Source organism: Muntiacus reevesi, chromosome 19 (genome assembly GCF_963930625.1).
Source record: "Muntiacus reevesi chromosome 19, mMunRee1.1, whole genome shotgun sequence".
NCBI lineage: Eukaryota > Metazoa > Chordata > Mammalia > Artiodactyla > Cervidae > Muntiacus > Muntiacus reevesi.
The window spans coordinates 39,844,246-39,860,836 of record NC_089267.1 but is presented as its reverse complement, the minus strand read 5'-3'; the positions used below and the strand labels follow the sequence as shown (position 1 = coordinate 39,860,836).

Here is a 16,591-nt window from a genome sequence, read left to right as displayed (position 1 = left end):
ATTCTGGCAAATTGCTGAACCCAAGGAGGGGATCATGGGAACCATGATTTACAGCCAGTTGATCAGAAGTACAGGCGACAACCTGGGACTTGAAACTGGCATCTAAAGATGGACAGAGGGGCAACAGCAGTCTTCTGGGACTGAACCTTAATCTGAGTTGTCTGAGGAAATAGTGTCAGTACTGAGTTAACCACAGGACACTCAGCTGGTGTCACAGAGAAAAAGAAAGAGGTCAAAACCCATGGATGAATAGTCTATGGGGACATGATAATATGCCTGCAACATTTTTATATATCTCACAAACTGAGAGGCAATGAACATACTATACTTGAACATTCTTTTTCCCTATGGAGAAATAAACATTTAACAACATCTATCAAAATTACAATGTACAGAGCCTCTAATTCATTAATTCTACCTCTATGAATTTATCCTATAGATGTATTTGAATGATATGAGGTTATTCATTGCAGCAAAACACAAGAAACACCTTGTAAGTTCACTAAAGAGCTGAGCACTGAATAAATAAACTTCCACACAAAAGAATATCATGCAGCTGTAAAAACAAACAATGAAGCTTTTTTCTGTATTAATATGGTACAAATCCCAAGTTTTATCACTGAGAAGAAGGTAAGGTGCAGAACATGATGTATGCTACTTTTTGTGCAAAACTGGGAGAATATACCTATGTATATGCTTGTACTTTACTACAATATCACATGAAGAATACATAAAAATTTGGTAATATTGATGGTTTCCAGGAAGTGGAATGGGTGACTGAGAGACAGGAATACAACATGTTTCAGTGTGTGCACTTCTGTATATCTTCTGAAACACTAACTAGGCACATGTATTATTCATTCAAAAATGGGTAAAATTTAAATTTTAAAAAATGTTAAAATTACTCTGTGAAAGAGATATCCATAAGTTGGCACTATCGCTAAGTGTCAAACAACAATAAACTACTTTAAACATTTACTACTTAGTTACAAAGGTAGGAAAAAACTTTTGGGATTTAAAAATCATCATTACAGAACTCTCTTGAAATTCAAAAGCTTTGCTCTTGTCTACCAAGCCCAGGTAGACAGAAACTTCTTTCTCAAATAGTAACGTAAAAAAATCAAAAAGAAAAACAAGGCAATCCAAGGGGAAAGTATGTTCATCACAATGCTATTTAAGTGATGTCACTGACAGTGGACAATGCAATAAAATAAAAAATTCCACTTTAAAAAATCAATCACTAGTACTTACATTTGTTTTTAACACAAAAGCACTAATTTAATGAGGATACAAACCATAATTTCTGAGCACTAATCCAACGAGGATAAAACTCATAAGAATTTGTAGAACATAACTAAATTCTGGAGATATGGTAAGGCAAGTATTCTTAAGACAGTAACAGTGAAAACTCCCCAAAATAAGTTGAGAACAAGGTTTTAAAAGACCACCAAATTGTCTACCTTTAACAATTTAATACTCTATAAATTTCCAATGAGCTCCCTCCAAAAGCTGTCAGAGAAGAGTTACAAAATGTGTTTTAAATAAAATGCAATAAGCCATATATGATAATTGGATTTCTATACTGTTTTTTATATCTAAATAATGTTGTTGTATACTTACCTCTTCCGTATCTTTTAGTGTACACACATGATATGGCATAGATATTAATGTCTGTTCCTTCCTATCCGCGATATAAAGCCACCACCATTCTTGCTTTTCCTGCAAAGAAAAAAAGAGAAGAGTATAAATAGCCAAAAAGAATTAGAGAAATACAGTTTTGCCTTATCTCATTTTAGGGGTATGGTTACTCCTTGGCACCTTAGGGGGACTGATTCCAAACAAGTTCCCCTTTCACCCCACAATGCGGATACCAAAATCCATGAATGCTCGAATCTCTTACATCAATTGGCATAGTATTTGCATATAACCTATGCACATACTCCTGTACACCTTATTTAGCCTCTAGATTAGATTACTTATAATATCTAATACAATGTAATTGCTATGCCAATACCCAGCAAATTCAAGTTTGCCTTTTTGGACTGTCTGGAATCTACCCCCTAACATTTTCAATCCACAGTTGATCAAATCCATGGATGCAAAACCCACAGACGCAGAGGGCCAACTGTACTGCCCTTTAGCCACTGCTCTACCCCAGCACATACACCATGGTTGGTACCAAATAGATGTCAATAAACATTTACTGAATGAATAAACTGTTCTTAGAACCATTCTCCAACAAAAGAATTTTGTACATAATTTTGGGGTTTCAAATGGCCCCTTAAACCCTATTGATGAACCTCTGCATTTTAAAAACCCCTAACTAACCTTAAATGATAAAAGATATGCTAAAAAATAAAACAGTATAAGCTATCATGAATTCATCTAGCAAATAATTTTAGTAATCTTAGCTAGTAATAAGCAAAAGACAGGAAGTAGGAGTGGAAGGGACTTGGGTAACAATATCAGAAATCAATACATTAAAACACGTTATTTTTAAGATAGCATCTCATATTCTAAGAATCTATTTGTACCACTTACAGTACATGATTTCAATAAGCTCAGCATTTTCAGTTGTACTACATAAAAGATTAGGAACAGAAAAAGGGCTGGGTAAAGAATTTGCCACCAGAATGCACAATGATAGCAGGAAACACTGACAGGAGACAAAAATCTATTTAAAAAAAAAAATTGGAAGACCAGTCTGGGAGCACCAAACTTCAGCGTGGTCAACAATCACCACTGAATTACAGCAAGATCAGTAACTTTTTATTCATCCACTTTGCATCCACTGTTTAAGAATGGGATAGGGAAGATACCTTTCTAAAATGGCTTAAAAAAAAGTTTTGGAGCTAAAAATAAAATAAATTGTAGGATACTCCAATTAACCAAAGCAACACTAGAGTCTCAATTATCCAAGAGAAGTTTAAAAAAATAATTTTATTGAAAATAGTTTCATAGGAAAAAGTCTGTATCTTTAAGCCAAAATCACTTGTGCTTTCTATTTTATTTCAATCTTAAGACATTAAAATATGGTTTATTATCTTCCTAATAATGGTACACTAAGTTCAACTAAAAGCTTTTGTTTAAATGCCTTAAACTACAAGGCAATGCAACATTAATAAGCAGGATAACAAATCGTAAGTGGATGACTAACTCAAGTTCTGCTTAATCCAAGGGTTAGGACTACTACAACAAAAGGTATAGGTGTATACATATGTCTTTCTACATCTGTTTTGCACACACAAAATGGGCAGAAACAACAGACTCAAAGTGGAGTACTGCTGTACTCACAGGAGATCAATTCTAGGGCCACTCCACCCCCAGAATACCGAAATTCATGAATGTGCAAGTCTGTTACATAAAATGTCGTGGTACAGTTGGCCCGCCACATTTGCAGGTGCAGAACTCACAGATTTAGAGGCCAAAGAGTCTGCTATAACTACTCAACTCTGCTGTAACTACTCAACTCTGCCATTGTATTACAGAAAGAATGAGTGTGGCTCTGTTCCAATAAAACTTCATTTACAATAATACTTCATTTATAAAACAAGCTGGGAAGCAGATTTGCCTGCAGGCAGTAGTCTGCCAATGTCTATTTCTAAGTCATCCAGACCCAATTACTTTACTTCTTGAAAGCTCACCTTTTTTCTCTGTTAAGTGATGAATGCCTACCTCAAGTTGTGTTGTGAAGACAAACTGAGATAATACAAAATATCTGATAAAATGCCTAGGACACAGATTCCAATAAAATTACAGTTATATCAACATAGCCACCCTGGAAAACAGTATGGAAAAGCCTCAGAAAATTAAAACTACAACTACCATATGATTCAGCAATTTTACTTCGAGCAATTTACCCCAAGGAAAAAAAAACATAGACACTAATTTGAAAAGATATGTGAACATCAATTCATTGCATCATTATTTACAATATTCAAAATATGGAAGCAACTGAAGTGTTCACTGATGGATGAATAGACAAAGAAGGTACATATAAACAATGGAATATTACTCAAACTGTAAGAAATCAAAATCTTGACATCAGAAACAACATGGATGGACCTAGAGGATATCATGCTAAGTGAAGTCAGAGAAAGACAAAATACCATGATCTCGCTTATTTGTAGAATCTAAAAAACAAACAAATTGAGATGAAAACAGACTCACAGATACAGAGAACAAATATGGGAGAGGGGTGGAGGTGGCGGGAGAAATAATGAAGGAGATTTGGAAGTATAAACCTCCAGCTATAAGATATTAATAAGTAAGGCATGGGATGTAATGTACAATATAGGAAGATGATCAGTAACATTACAGTGACTCTGAACGGGAACAGACAGTGACCAGGCTTACTGTAGTGATCATCCCACAATGTGTGCAAACATCAAACTACTAGGTGTTACACCTAAAACTAATGCAATGTATGTCAACTATATTTCAATAACAATTTTAAAAGTTATGATTATTAATGAAATGAGGTAAACATTTCTCTATTTAAGCAGTCTGACATTTCATTTTCAGAAATATCACTACTAGAACATACATGTTCAAGAATGTGCATTTATTCTTTATCTCTACTTAGAGAATGCCTCCCACTGCCCCAAATCTATCTGATTAAAATGAGATTCATTCAAGAAAAATAAACATTAAGAAGCTAGTGATCATTACCTATGGAATTGCACCCAGATTCTCTTGATGCACATGGTTAAAGTAGAAAAGAGTCTCTACCATGAGTTATTTGCACTTTAAACCAAACTGGTTTTTTGTTGCATGGAATTCCCAACCATTCTTGTTAAACATATGAGTTTCAATAACATTTAAGTCAATTATTAACATAAAACTTTAAGTAATATACATGAGAAGGTAGACAGGTAGAAGTTAGGAAAATTCCAAATAAAGTCCATCTGATAAACGGCACTCTGAGATGTTTACTATGCAGATAAAATTACAAGGAGGCACTTTCACTACTAAAATGTACTAAGGGAGTAAATGAATGCTTTGCCTATTAACTAAGCATGGTCTAAAATGAAGCTGTCTATTACAAGGGTACAAATTATGCAGCTTACAGCGTCCCATGGTACTTTTAAACCCAATGAATGAATGAAATTTACTCGCTTGATTTCAGGAGCCTTGGTGCTGGCAGACTACACTGCAATGGGCGAAATGCCCCTAACAGATGGGCCATAGCTCAGGACATGCCAGAAGATCAGCACGCACAGTAAGATGGAATCCTGGGCTGACTGCTCTCCAAGTCAAAAAACAAAAGTCTGTGCATAGCCACTCATTTATTAGGAGAGCCAAATTACTTAGGAACTTGCCTTCAGTAACTATAGATTGACATTCTAGAGCAGAAAGCATATTTATACATGAAATCACCCGCCAAACACAAGTGGTGAGCAGAAGGCTTTATGGCAAAGCTGCGAAGCAGTCTGTGGAACAGCTTCCCTGAACTAACAGGCAATAGTCCTTGACCTCCAGCCACAGAGAATTATCTGCAAAAGCAATATGTCAAAATCTCAAATTGATCTCAAATTCATCTGAAAGAAAACAGCCTATCAAAGAGATGGAAAGCTGAACAGGCCACAGCCCCAAAGTAAACAAGCACAGGGGACAAAGAACGTCTAGTGATCAGTCTGGAGCTTGGGGATCAGCTCTTACTAAACTCAGAGGGTCCCTCAGGCCTGAGCTTGCCTTCTCCCCACGGATCAGGGCAAGTATCAGAACAAGTCTAGCGTCTCCAGATGGCCAGTATAGGACCCTCAGAACAAAATCCATGAGCAGAATTTAAGAACGTTTTCATCCTATTCAAAACATGGTAGAAGTATGAGACTCACAAAAGCCACACAAAGTCACAGGCAAAGTATGCATTTGTCTCATTAAGACTGCCTGAACTGCAAGTGAGAAATCATCAGTAAGTACAACCCTCAGTAATCCAGGCACAGAAGACAGAAGCCCAGGACAACAAGGTGCTTAAACAGTTGACAATCCTCCTTTTAAACAACTCATTTACTCACAGTAATGCATACTGAAATATATGCTTCAAAAATGTGACATATTGAGAATACACCACATTTAGCGCATCTGAATCAGTACACACTACAGAGAGGATAAGAGTCAACTCATGCTACAGAAAAGATAAAGAGCAACTAAGAAATATCTGACCAGAAGAAGGAAAACACGAGGCTGTGGATGAATAACTCACCTCAGGAAAGTAAAGACTATAGACAGGATGTGTTATCTTTGATTTGGTTTCCAGTAGTGCTCTCTCCTTTCGCTGAATACTTTGTTGTAATTCTTGCCACTCCTAGTAAAGTGAAAATTAGAAATAATGGAAATTAAGCATGTTTTCGATCATTTTGAAGGGTGTCCATCTTCTTCAGTCCCACAAATCTGATCACTTCCCTGCTCAAAACTTACATTGCTTCTTTTCATAAATCTAACCTGTCTAGCATGAACTACACTACCAATCATGACCTGACCTGAGCCTCTCCCTCCAGTCTCCTGTCACTGCCTTCCTCTCTTCACTTTTTATTCCAATCATTTCAAACTGCTAGACTTCCCTGACCTCACCGGCTACTTCACTCTTAAACCTTGTTTGTATTTTTGCTTTCCTTTTTCTCTACCTGGCAAATTCCTACTCATTATCTTCTCAGGAGCACCTGAAGCCTAAAGCAGGAGTTCCTGGGTCCCACAGACATCCTCCCAGAGCTGAGTTGATCACGCCTTTCTTTGTGCCATCACGGCCCCTTGCACAATGCACAGTCTCTCTTGTGCTATAACGTTTATTCACCAGTCTGCCTTCCCCTTCAGGTTACCATCATTCAGGAGCAGAAACGTTCACATTTGGCTTTGTATTCCTATTAATATTTGTTATTTGTATTATTATTTGTTAACTGAATGAAGGTATTTTTGGTCATCTGAAGAAATCAGTTTATCAAAACCCTAAAGTCACCTCTACTAACCCTAATATAATCAGAAAGAAATACGTCAACTCTCTGTCAAAGCAAGGATGCTGTGTTTAGTCGCTCAGTTGTGTTCAACTTTTCTGCGACCCCTTGGACTGCAGCCTGCCAGGCTCCTCTGTCCATGGGATTCTCCAAGCAGGAATACTGGAGTGGACTGCCATGCCGTTCTGCAGGGGATCTTCCTAATCCAGGGATCTACTGTGTCTCCTGCACTGCAGACGGATTCCTACCCACTGAGCCATAATCAGAAAGAAGTATGTCAACTCCTTCTAAAAGAAAGGGAGGGGTAATAATTTCTTTGATAGGTTTTAATTTCATGGCAACCAACTTAATTCTCAAAGTACAAAAACACTCAAGGGCCAGCAACTGCTAAAAACAGACATCCTTATTTTTCTCCCATCCCAAAGGCAAGTACTTTATCTCCTTATACTTTTATCCTTTGCTCTTCCCCCCCTTTTTCTTTCCCCAGCCTCTGCTTTTGCTTCAGAGGCTATTCAGGCAATCTCTTTTAAATTCCGAAACCACAGGAGTTACTTTTAGACCAATGGTCCAGTCAAGAACAACACAAATATTAAAAAAAAAAAAAATTGGCTGATCAAGTTACAGTTAATCTGCAGTGAGCATCTATGGGCCATTATTTGTTCACCAAATATTCTTTTCTGCAGCCTTCTCATAAGTCATGTGCAACTTCACGCCATGCCATGAGATTTTTTTCTATTCCCTATACTCTCACCATCTCAATCCCTCAGTGACTTCCCCTTTTCCTGAATGTCTTATATACTTCTTGAAACAAGGTGGCATTCTGTAACTATTAGCCTTTCCCTTAACCAAACTCTTGACATTAGAGCCCACAGTAATGTTTCTTTACCCTAAACACTGCCTGCAACTTTTGAGAACCTCTTCCAAGTAATTGCTACCTATTTCATAACCAACCTTTTCTTCCTCGTATTTCCAGAGTCATCTCCAACACAAAAAATTGCCTTAGAGAGAACAAGCAGAGTTCACTTCAGACCCAGGTCTTACTCTATCTAACAATGTAAGATTTAAGAAAATTAGGATTTCCAGTCCTTGTCAGAAGTAATTTTTCTTCATAATTACAACCACCATCTCTCAAAAACACTGTCTGAAAGTAATGCAACAGTATAAAATATACTAGTATTGTTTAAAACAAGCAAAGAGAGTAAGTAAGCAAAAGAAAAACAACAACAAAAACCAAAACTATCATCTGAGGTATAATTCCAGTTATTTAAACCTATGTCTTACTGCTTCATCATCCTTGTTTTGTTTTTCATCTTGCTCTCTATCAGAGTCTCTGTCACTACCATCTTCTTTTTCACTCTGAGAGTCTCTATTGGTTTCTTCTTCCTCAGAGTCACTGCCTTTGTCAGAAACTTCTTCTTCATCTTCCTTTACTGCAGCTTCCTAAAAGGAAAAAGCAACCACAAAAGTTCTGAATGTCTCAGTGAATACATCCTGAGTCCCTGAAACTAATCTATGTTCATTATAATTAAACTGGCTTAAGACTACAGTTTCACTATTGATATAGAATTATTAAAAATTGTTATGAACATTCTTATACATAAATATGTGGGAGTCAAGCTGAAGAGGTTTAACGTTTGACTTATCTGCTTATTTGTCAGTTATTTTATTCATTCTTCATAGCTGATAAAAAGAAAAAAATGTTTTATTTCTATTTGCAAAATATACAACAATGGCTAAACTGGTTCATTTTTCAAAGACATCAATTATATAATATTTTATACAGTATAAGGAGAAGTTTATAGAAAAGTACTGCTTTGAGAGTTTAATATTATCTTCAATAACTAATAGTATAATGCAAAAAGGAAAGTCAATGTCCCAAACAAAATACTTAGTCCATTTCCAGAAGCAAGAAAAAGAATAGCAAATTAAATGCAAAGAAGTCAGAAGTAAATACAGATCAGAAATCAATTAAAGAGAAAGCAGATATAAAAAAGGGAAACCCAAACAACACTAAATATTGGTTCTTTAAAAAGATTAATAAAATTCATAAATTAGGCAAGACTGACAAAGGAAAAGACACAGTAAAATTACCAACATTAGGAATAACATAACTACAGATCCAAAAGACATCAAAAATAAAGATAGTATTAATAACTCTTTAAATAAATTTGACAAGTCAGAGGAAATAGACAAAGTCCTTGGAAAACACAATTTACTAAAACTGATATGAGAAAAAAAGTAGACTATGTTAAAGAAATGGACTCTATAACTAAATTCTTTTTCAAACTCCAAGCCCAGATGGCTTCTCTATGTACTTCTTCCAAATAAGAAACAAATCCAATCTTACACACCCTTCCAGGAAAAAGAGAGAGTAATCTCTAACTAATGAGGCCAGCATAAATGTAATCCAAAACCTGGCAAGAATATTACAAGAATGACAAACTGATATTCTCTCCTAAAAATAGTTACAGGAATCCTAAACAAAGTATCATCAAACCCAGATAAATAGTTTAAAAATACTATGTTATAACAAATGAGATTTGTTTACAGAATACAATGATAATTTAATTTTTTAATTCATCAGTATAATTCACCACATAAAAAGGAGAAAAATCATACAATCATCACAATATATGGAGAGAAAGTATTTAATAAAATTCAGCACATGCTCATAATAAAAAACCAAACTGAGGGAAAACCTCCTTAACCTGATAAATATTATAGATAAAGTATATCTACAAAAACTCTATAGCTAACATCATACTCAATGGTGAAATAATGTATGCTTTTTCCATAAGACCAACAAGACAAGGTGACTGCCATCTTCACTTCGAATCAACTACTGCAAGTTCTGGCTGGCACCAGTAAGGCAAAAAGGATGAAATAGCATAAAGATTAAAGAAAAGCTGTTTTCATACCCAGATGGCATGACTGTGTATGTAAAATATCTTTTTTTAATATCTGCAAATTGTTACAATTATTGTCAATTCATCAAGAATCCTTGATATGGGGTAAATATTTAGAAGGCAATTGTATTTCTATACACCAGCAATAAACACTGAAGAATGAGCTTTTTTTAATGTTGTTTGCAATAGCACTAGAAAGCATCAAAAACACAGGAGTAAATCTAATGAGAGGTGTGTCATTCTCTGCCAAGAGAAATCATAAAACACTGCCGAGAAAAATTAAGGGAGATAATAAAGATAAAGCATAATTATGAATAAAAAGTCAATATTGTTAACCTGTGAATTCTCCCCATATTGCACCAAAGATTAAACACAATACCAATCTAAGTGCCAGCAGCTTTTTGGGGGGGTGGAAATTGTCAAAATTATTGTAAAATTTTAGCTGAAAATGCAAGGGACATAAAATAGTCAAGACAATTTTGAAGAAGTAAAATAAGAGTTTGAGGACTAAAAAAGAAAAAAAAGAGTTTGAGGATTTACATTATTCCATTTTAAAACTTCAAGCCACAATAATTAAGACAGTGTGGCACTGGCACAAGAGACAAATAATCAATGGAAGGAGAGCCCATAAAGAGATTTCCACATACACAGTTACGGTAACTCATTTTACAACAAATTACGACCGCAATTCAGAAGCCTTTCCAATAAATGGTGCTAAAATAAATGGCCCATAATCCCAATCTCACACTATTCACAAAAATGAAAGATGCATCACAGAGCTAAATATAACAAGTAAAATACTGTAGTAATACTTATAGAAGGAAACAAAGTATCTACCTCTCCTTGTGCCCTTGGGATAGGCAGAGATGTCTTAAACAGGACCCAAAAGCACTTAACCATAAAGATTTCTGAAACAGACTTTATTATTAATAAGAATCATCTAAAACTCCATTAAGAAAGTTAAAAGAAACACTTATCCACAATATATAAAAGAATCCTACAAAGCTGTCAGAAGACAAATAATCCAAAAATAAATGATGATATCCAAATGACCAGTAGGCATGTGAAAAGGTGTTCAATACTATTAGTCATAAGGTAAATACAAAAACGACCACACACAGAAATACCAACTACAGATCCATTACAGTGGCTAAAATTAAACAGACTGGTAAAACTAAGTACTGGTGAGAATGTACAATAACTGGACTCATATTTTGCTGGTAGGAGCATAATATGGTACAACTTTAGAAAATGGGCTCTTTCAGGAAGTTAGACATACACCTATTTTATGACCCAGCAATTTTACTAATAGGCACAAATCAAAGAAAAATAGATGTCCACAAAATGACATGTATCAAATAGGCAAAAACTAGAAAAACCTGTATGTCTACCAATCACAGGACAGGCAAACTGTAGCATATTCATAAAATGGAATTTCTCTCTCACACACACGCACGCGCACACACACACACACTTGCTGCTACACATAATACTCAAGAATGTCAAAGACAATGTTGAATGAAAGCAGCCAAATGACTCTACTTACACGCATTTTAAGAACAGGCAAAACTAATTCATGGTGATGACAGCATAGTGGGGAAGGGAGTGGGGGTGGATGGAGGGGCCACTGACTGAGGAGGGGACCAGGGAGCCTTCTAGGGTGCTGGTGGGTTTTGTACCTTGATCTGGGATCATGGGTACATACATTTATAAAACTTCAGGAGCTGTACATATAAGATTTGAACATTTTAGTGTATTTCAGACCTCAACAAAGATGATAATAATGATAGTCTTTACATAGATAATAAACTTACACTCCCAGCGACTCCATTAGCCTGTTTTTGTTTCTGTTGCTTTGGTTGAGATAAGGGCACAGGTGTAGGCTTTTTTTTCAAAGGTTTCTTTTTTTTTGATTTAGCAGTTTTCTTGGGTCCTTTACTCTTCTGTTGCCATCCTCCTTTTGTCTTGTTCTTGTTAGTATCACCCTGCTATAAATCACAACACACATACACACTCAGACGTTGCAGCAATAGCTTCATTTGGGAGTCAGAGTAAATTTCAGATGGAAATGGCTAAACTAATAAAATGTTTTAGTAAAGTGAATGATTCTCCCACAGCAAGATAAATCAACCAGAGAGCTAAACAGAACAGTTCTTCTACCAGAAAAGATAGATAGGTAAACTCAAGCTTTTACCCCATCTTCTGCTGGCTGTTCCTCTGCAGCGCAGATGGACTGCTCCTTTTCAAATACTTCCTAGAGCAGAGGGAGCAGGAAAAAGAGAAACTTTGTCCAACTTATATTTAACTTTCATATAAAACGATCTTTCAATAGACATTATCAGCTCGTTTCTGTATTTTTGGCTGTGCTGGGTTTAGTTGCTGTGAGGCTCTCCTCAGGTGTGGAGAACAGAGGTTACTCTCGAGTAGCAGTGTGCAGGCCTCTGACTGCAGGGGCTTCTCTTGTCGCAGGGCACAGGCTTTAGGCCGTACCGGCTTCAGCAGTTGCGGCTACCGGGCTCCCGAGCATAGGCTCAGTAGTTGTGGCACACGGAATTAGGTGCTTCATAGAATGTAGGATCTTCCTGGATCTGGCACTGAACCCCTGTCTCCTGCACTGGCAGGTGGGTTCTTTACCACTGAGCCATCAGGGAAGCCTTATCAGTTAAGTTTATTAACTGCTGACAATTACAGGAGGTGGGGACAAACGAACGGCTAGACAGGAGGCTTTCAGCAGTTACTAAATGATGTATGTATGCAAATTTGGCCATCACTAAAGGACACCTTAGAAGTTACCTTCTGAAATATCTCACATCTGTCTTGAATATATTTTGAAAAGTACATTCTATCTAAATTTATAAATGTGATGCCTTAAAATATGTAAAATTATTATAAAGTCAGTCATTTCATAATTTAAATTTTTACTTTTATTCTAATAGTAATCAGACATCACTATTTTAAAGTTATGAGAATCTGAATACATTATATTACTCTAACTTCAAAAGTTTATGAGACCAATATTAGTTTATTTATGATTGTATGCAATATTGCTAATATAACTTAGATATAACTAAGTGGAACACCAAGAAAATTTACATATCTGAGACATACCCACCCACCCAATAATCCATTCTGTATCAGTAGACACTATAAATTTAGAGTTTGACATCCAGTAAGAATTCAATGTGACTCTATATAGAACATGACAAGTGGGTTGTTCCATAAACTCCCCAGAATTATTAAAGCTAACAAGTGAAAACGTTAACTATTGGGCTCTAAACTGCTGGCCTAATGCAGAGGCCAGCAAGCTATGGCCCATCTTTTGCTTTTTAAACAAAGTTTTTATTAGAATACAGCCATGCCCATTTGTGAGTTCAGCCATTGCTACAGAGATTGTATGGCCTGTAAAAACCAAAAATATTAATATTTACTGACTGAACCTTTAGAGAAAAAGTTTGTCATCGCCTAGCCTAATTCTATCATCTCCGCTTCATTTCTTCATTTGTCAGTTAAATTCTAATAATTACATTGAAATACAATTGAAACTAGAACTAGAAGATAAATAGTTGATTCTTCCCCTTTCTCCAGGCCACGTCTGCTTTTTCTTCTACCAATTACCAGAGAAATGTCAACAGCCCAAGGACAACTTTGTGCTCATTTCTCGGACTAGGAATTCCAAAGCACGGAGACAGTGTAGTTTGCATTCAAAACCTAACCCTGGCCACCGGCTTGGAGCACCCTCATCTCCCAGGAGGCACCTCTCATCCAGAGTCCATGATACATACAAACGCTTCCTTTACCACCTGCTACCATAAAATCAGTATCTTTATTTTGATATGTCCTACTGTGAATCATAGAATGGCTATCCACTCCAGTATTCTTGCCTGGAGAATTCCATGCACAGAAGAACCTGGCAGGCTATAGTCCATGGGGTCCCACAGAGTCCAACACAGTTGAGCAACTAATACAACAACAACAACTACAAAATATGCTTTTTCTACCAGAGGTTTTAGACATGGGTTTTATTTTATTTATTTTTTTAAAGTGCCTACTTTATTTTTTTATTTTTTCCATTTATTTTTATTAGTTGGAAGCTAAATACTTTACAATATTGTAGTGGTTTTTGCCATACATTGACATGAATCAGCCATGGATTTACATGTATTCCCATCCTGATCCTCCCTCCCACTTCCCTCTCCACCCGATCCCTCTGGGTCTTCCCAGTGCACCAGGCCCGAGCACTTGTCTCATGCATCCAACCTGAGCTGGTGATCTGTTTCACCCTTGATAATATACATGTTCCGATGCTGTTCTCTTGAAACATACCACCCTCGCCTTCTCCCACAGAGTCCAAAAGTCTGTTCTGTACATCTATGCCTCTTTTTCTGTTTTGCATATAGGGTTATCGTTACCATCTTTCTAAATTCCATATATATGCGTTAGTATACTATATTGGTCTTTTTGGATAAGGAAGCTGTGGTACACATACACCATGGAATATTACTCAGCCATTAAAAAGAATTCATTTGAATCAGTTCTAATGAGATGGATGAAACTGGAGTCCATTATACAGTGAAGTAAACCAGAAAGATAGACATGGGTTTTAAATGCAGCATATTTCCTGCAGATGCCCATAGACCTCAGAGTAGAAGAGGCTAAAATCTACCACTGGTTCAATAAAACTGAGCTGAAATACTATAGTTTAGTAAAAATTACTTACAACGATACTTGCAACTTGGGAGGTGCACTTAGCTTGGGAAGTAATATAAATATGTAAGAAAAACTGAGAAAAACAAGACGCAGGAAACATATATATGACTAGATTTAATGAAAAAGAATGAGAACAGTACCAGCATACATATGTATGCATGTACATATATGCACTGAAAAGGTCCAGATAGTAAACATGAGCATGGAGAAAGATACAAAAGGATTTACACAAGACTGAGTTCTGGTCATCTGGGTCTGACAAGGTGGCTTCCTAAGGAAGCAGAGGTGAAATAAGGGTTCCATGTTATCAATATCATTTTAATTCTGTGGGTATTCATGCATCAGGCACATCTCAAAGGATGAGCTTCAAAACTGATGATCTCAGAGTGATAGAATTTTAGGTGCTTTTAATTTCTTCCCATAGTTTTCTGCATTGCCTAAATTTGTTTCCCAGACAGCATAAATTTTTTACCTAATTAGGAAAAGAGCTATTTTACTGTATTTTTTAAAATAAAAAATAAAAGGGAGTAAATTCTCTCAAGAACTGATTAAAAAGGAGTAGGTAATGAAATTCTCAACAATAATCAATAATCAATCTCTGTATAATATTTTATAGTTTAAGAAAGATACCCAGATTACATTATAATGCTTTATAGGGAATTAACAAATCATCACCTGAAGAATTCATCTATCTTTCAACTTTGTGTGTGTGAAAACAAATGAGAAAATCTAAAATCAAAATTTCAAAATGGCGAATAGAATCTGCAAAATTAGATTTGCAAGACTATATAGTTTTGACTTTGAAAATGGATAACTTAAAATGAGAAAACAAACATAAATATCTTAACATATAAACTCTCAAAGCATAAAAATACAGACTACTTACTGCCATTGTTTGCCTTGTCAATTTAACCAAAACTGTAACTAAGGAGCCTACTGTGATGTTGTTGCTATCTTCATCATCCAATACTGTAAGATATAAGAAAAAATAAATAAAAACCAATCTCTATGTCAAGGCAAACAGCAAAACTTAACTTATCCAAATCAATCTGAGACTTTATTTCAAACATACAGAATTTTAAGGCTACTAAATAAAAAATAATTTACTGTCTACTCTATATAAATTTCTCCAGAAGATATCTTCAACAATGTACTCAGTTAATCCTTAAATTAGCTCTATGAAGCATTATTATTTCTTTAAAGAGACTGAGGTTAAGGAATAAAGTAAAATGCCCAAGGCCACAAAAGGGCTATGCTGGCACCGCCAAGTTTCAAGTCCAGATCCTTTAAAATACAGTATATTGTGAGGGTTACCATAGCTTTCTCTCACACTGATATAAAAGAGGGTTCTGTCACTCTACTAAATTGCAGGAACTTTATATTCACTAGATTTTACCTGTATAAGCAAATGCCTGCAAACTAGTATTCTAAGCAATGTTAAAGATACTTAATTTTTAAGGCAAGAACTTCAAAATATTGTTTAAATGAAAAAGCACCTTAAAGATGCTTTCTGCAATGTTTTTGCATTGTTTGCTTTTTCCAAACACATTTGCTACATACATCCCCAAAAGTCTTAATAATAAAATGAACTACAAGCCCTTTAAAAACAGGAACAATTCCTAACACAACCTTGTATTCTTGGTCCCACAAGAATGTTCTAACAGCAGCAACTTAGTAAATGCCAAAGCTCAGAATAATGTCACAATGAAGGAATGGAGCAGAATAATCTCTAAATCTGTCACCATTCTAAAATATTATATTCAGTTGTAAAATGGGAATTCTAGGACAATTATGTAAGTAGAAAAATAATCTCTACTTCTTTTTCCACTCCAAGCAGACATAAAGACAAAAGTAAGTCAAGAAAAACACATGAAATGTGGCACAGTGTGGTGATTTTCCAGGCTTAATATGTATAAATAAGTTAGGTTTTTTTAAAAATTAATTTTAGAACTAAGCAGCTATTTTATACTAACAATAGAAATATTTCAAATATCTTCCATTACATTTGGAAATCTCTTCCATTTGAAA

The 16,591-nt window shown here is 35.6% G+C and overlaps 1 protein-coding gene across 1 annotated transcript in view; it reads right to left on the bottom strand.

Moving 5' to 3' along the window:
- SEC63 (SEC63 homolog, protein translocation regulator) overlaps nt 1-16,591 on the bottom strand; it is a 72,999-nt gene that overhangs the window by 6,539 nt on the left and 49,869 nt on the right. Inside the window, exons 14-19 of the mRNA XM_065911307.1 lie at nt 15,450-15,532; nt 12,051-12,110; nt 11,671-11,844; nt 8,232-8,390; nt 6,206-6,307; nt 1,621-1,719 (exon numbers count right to left, since the gene is read on the bottom strand). Of these exons, the coding sequence (XP_065767379.1) occupies nt 1,621-1,719; nt 6,206-6,307; nt 8,232-8,390; nt 11,671-11,844; nt 12,051-12,110; nt 15,450-15,532 (677 nt within the window). The remainder of the gene's footprint in view (nt 1-1,620; nt 1,720-6,205; nt 6,308-8,231; nt 8,391-11,670; nt 11,845-12,050; nt 12,111-15,449; nt 15,533-16,591) is intronic.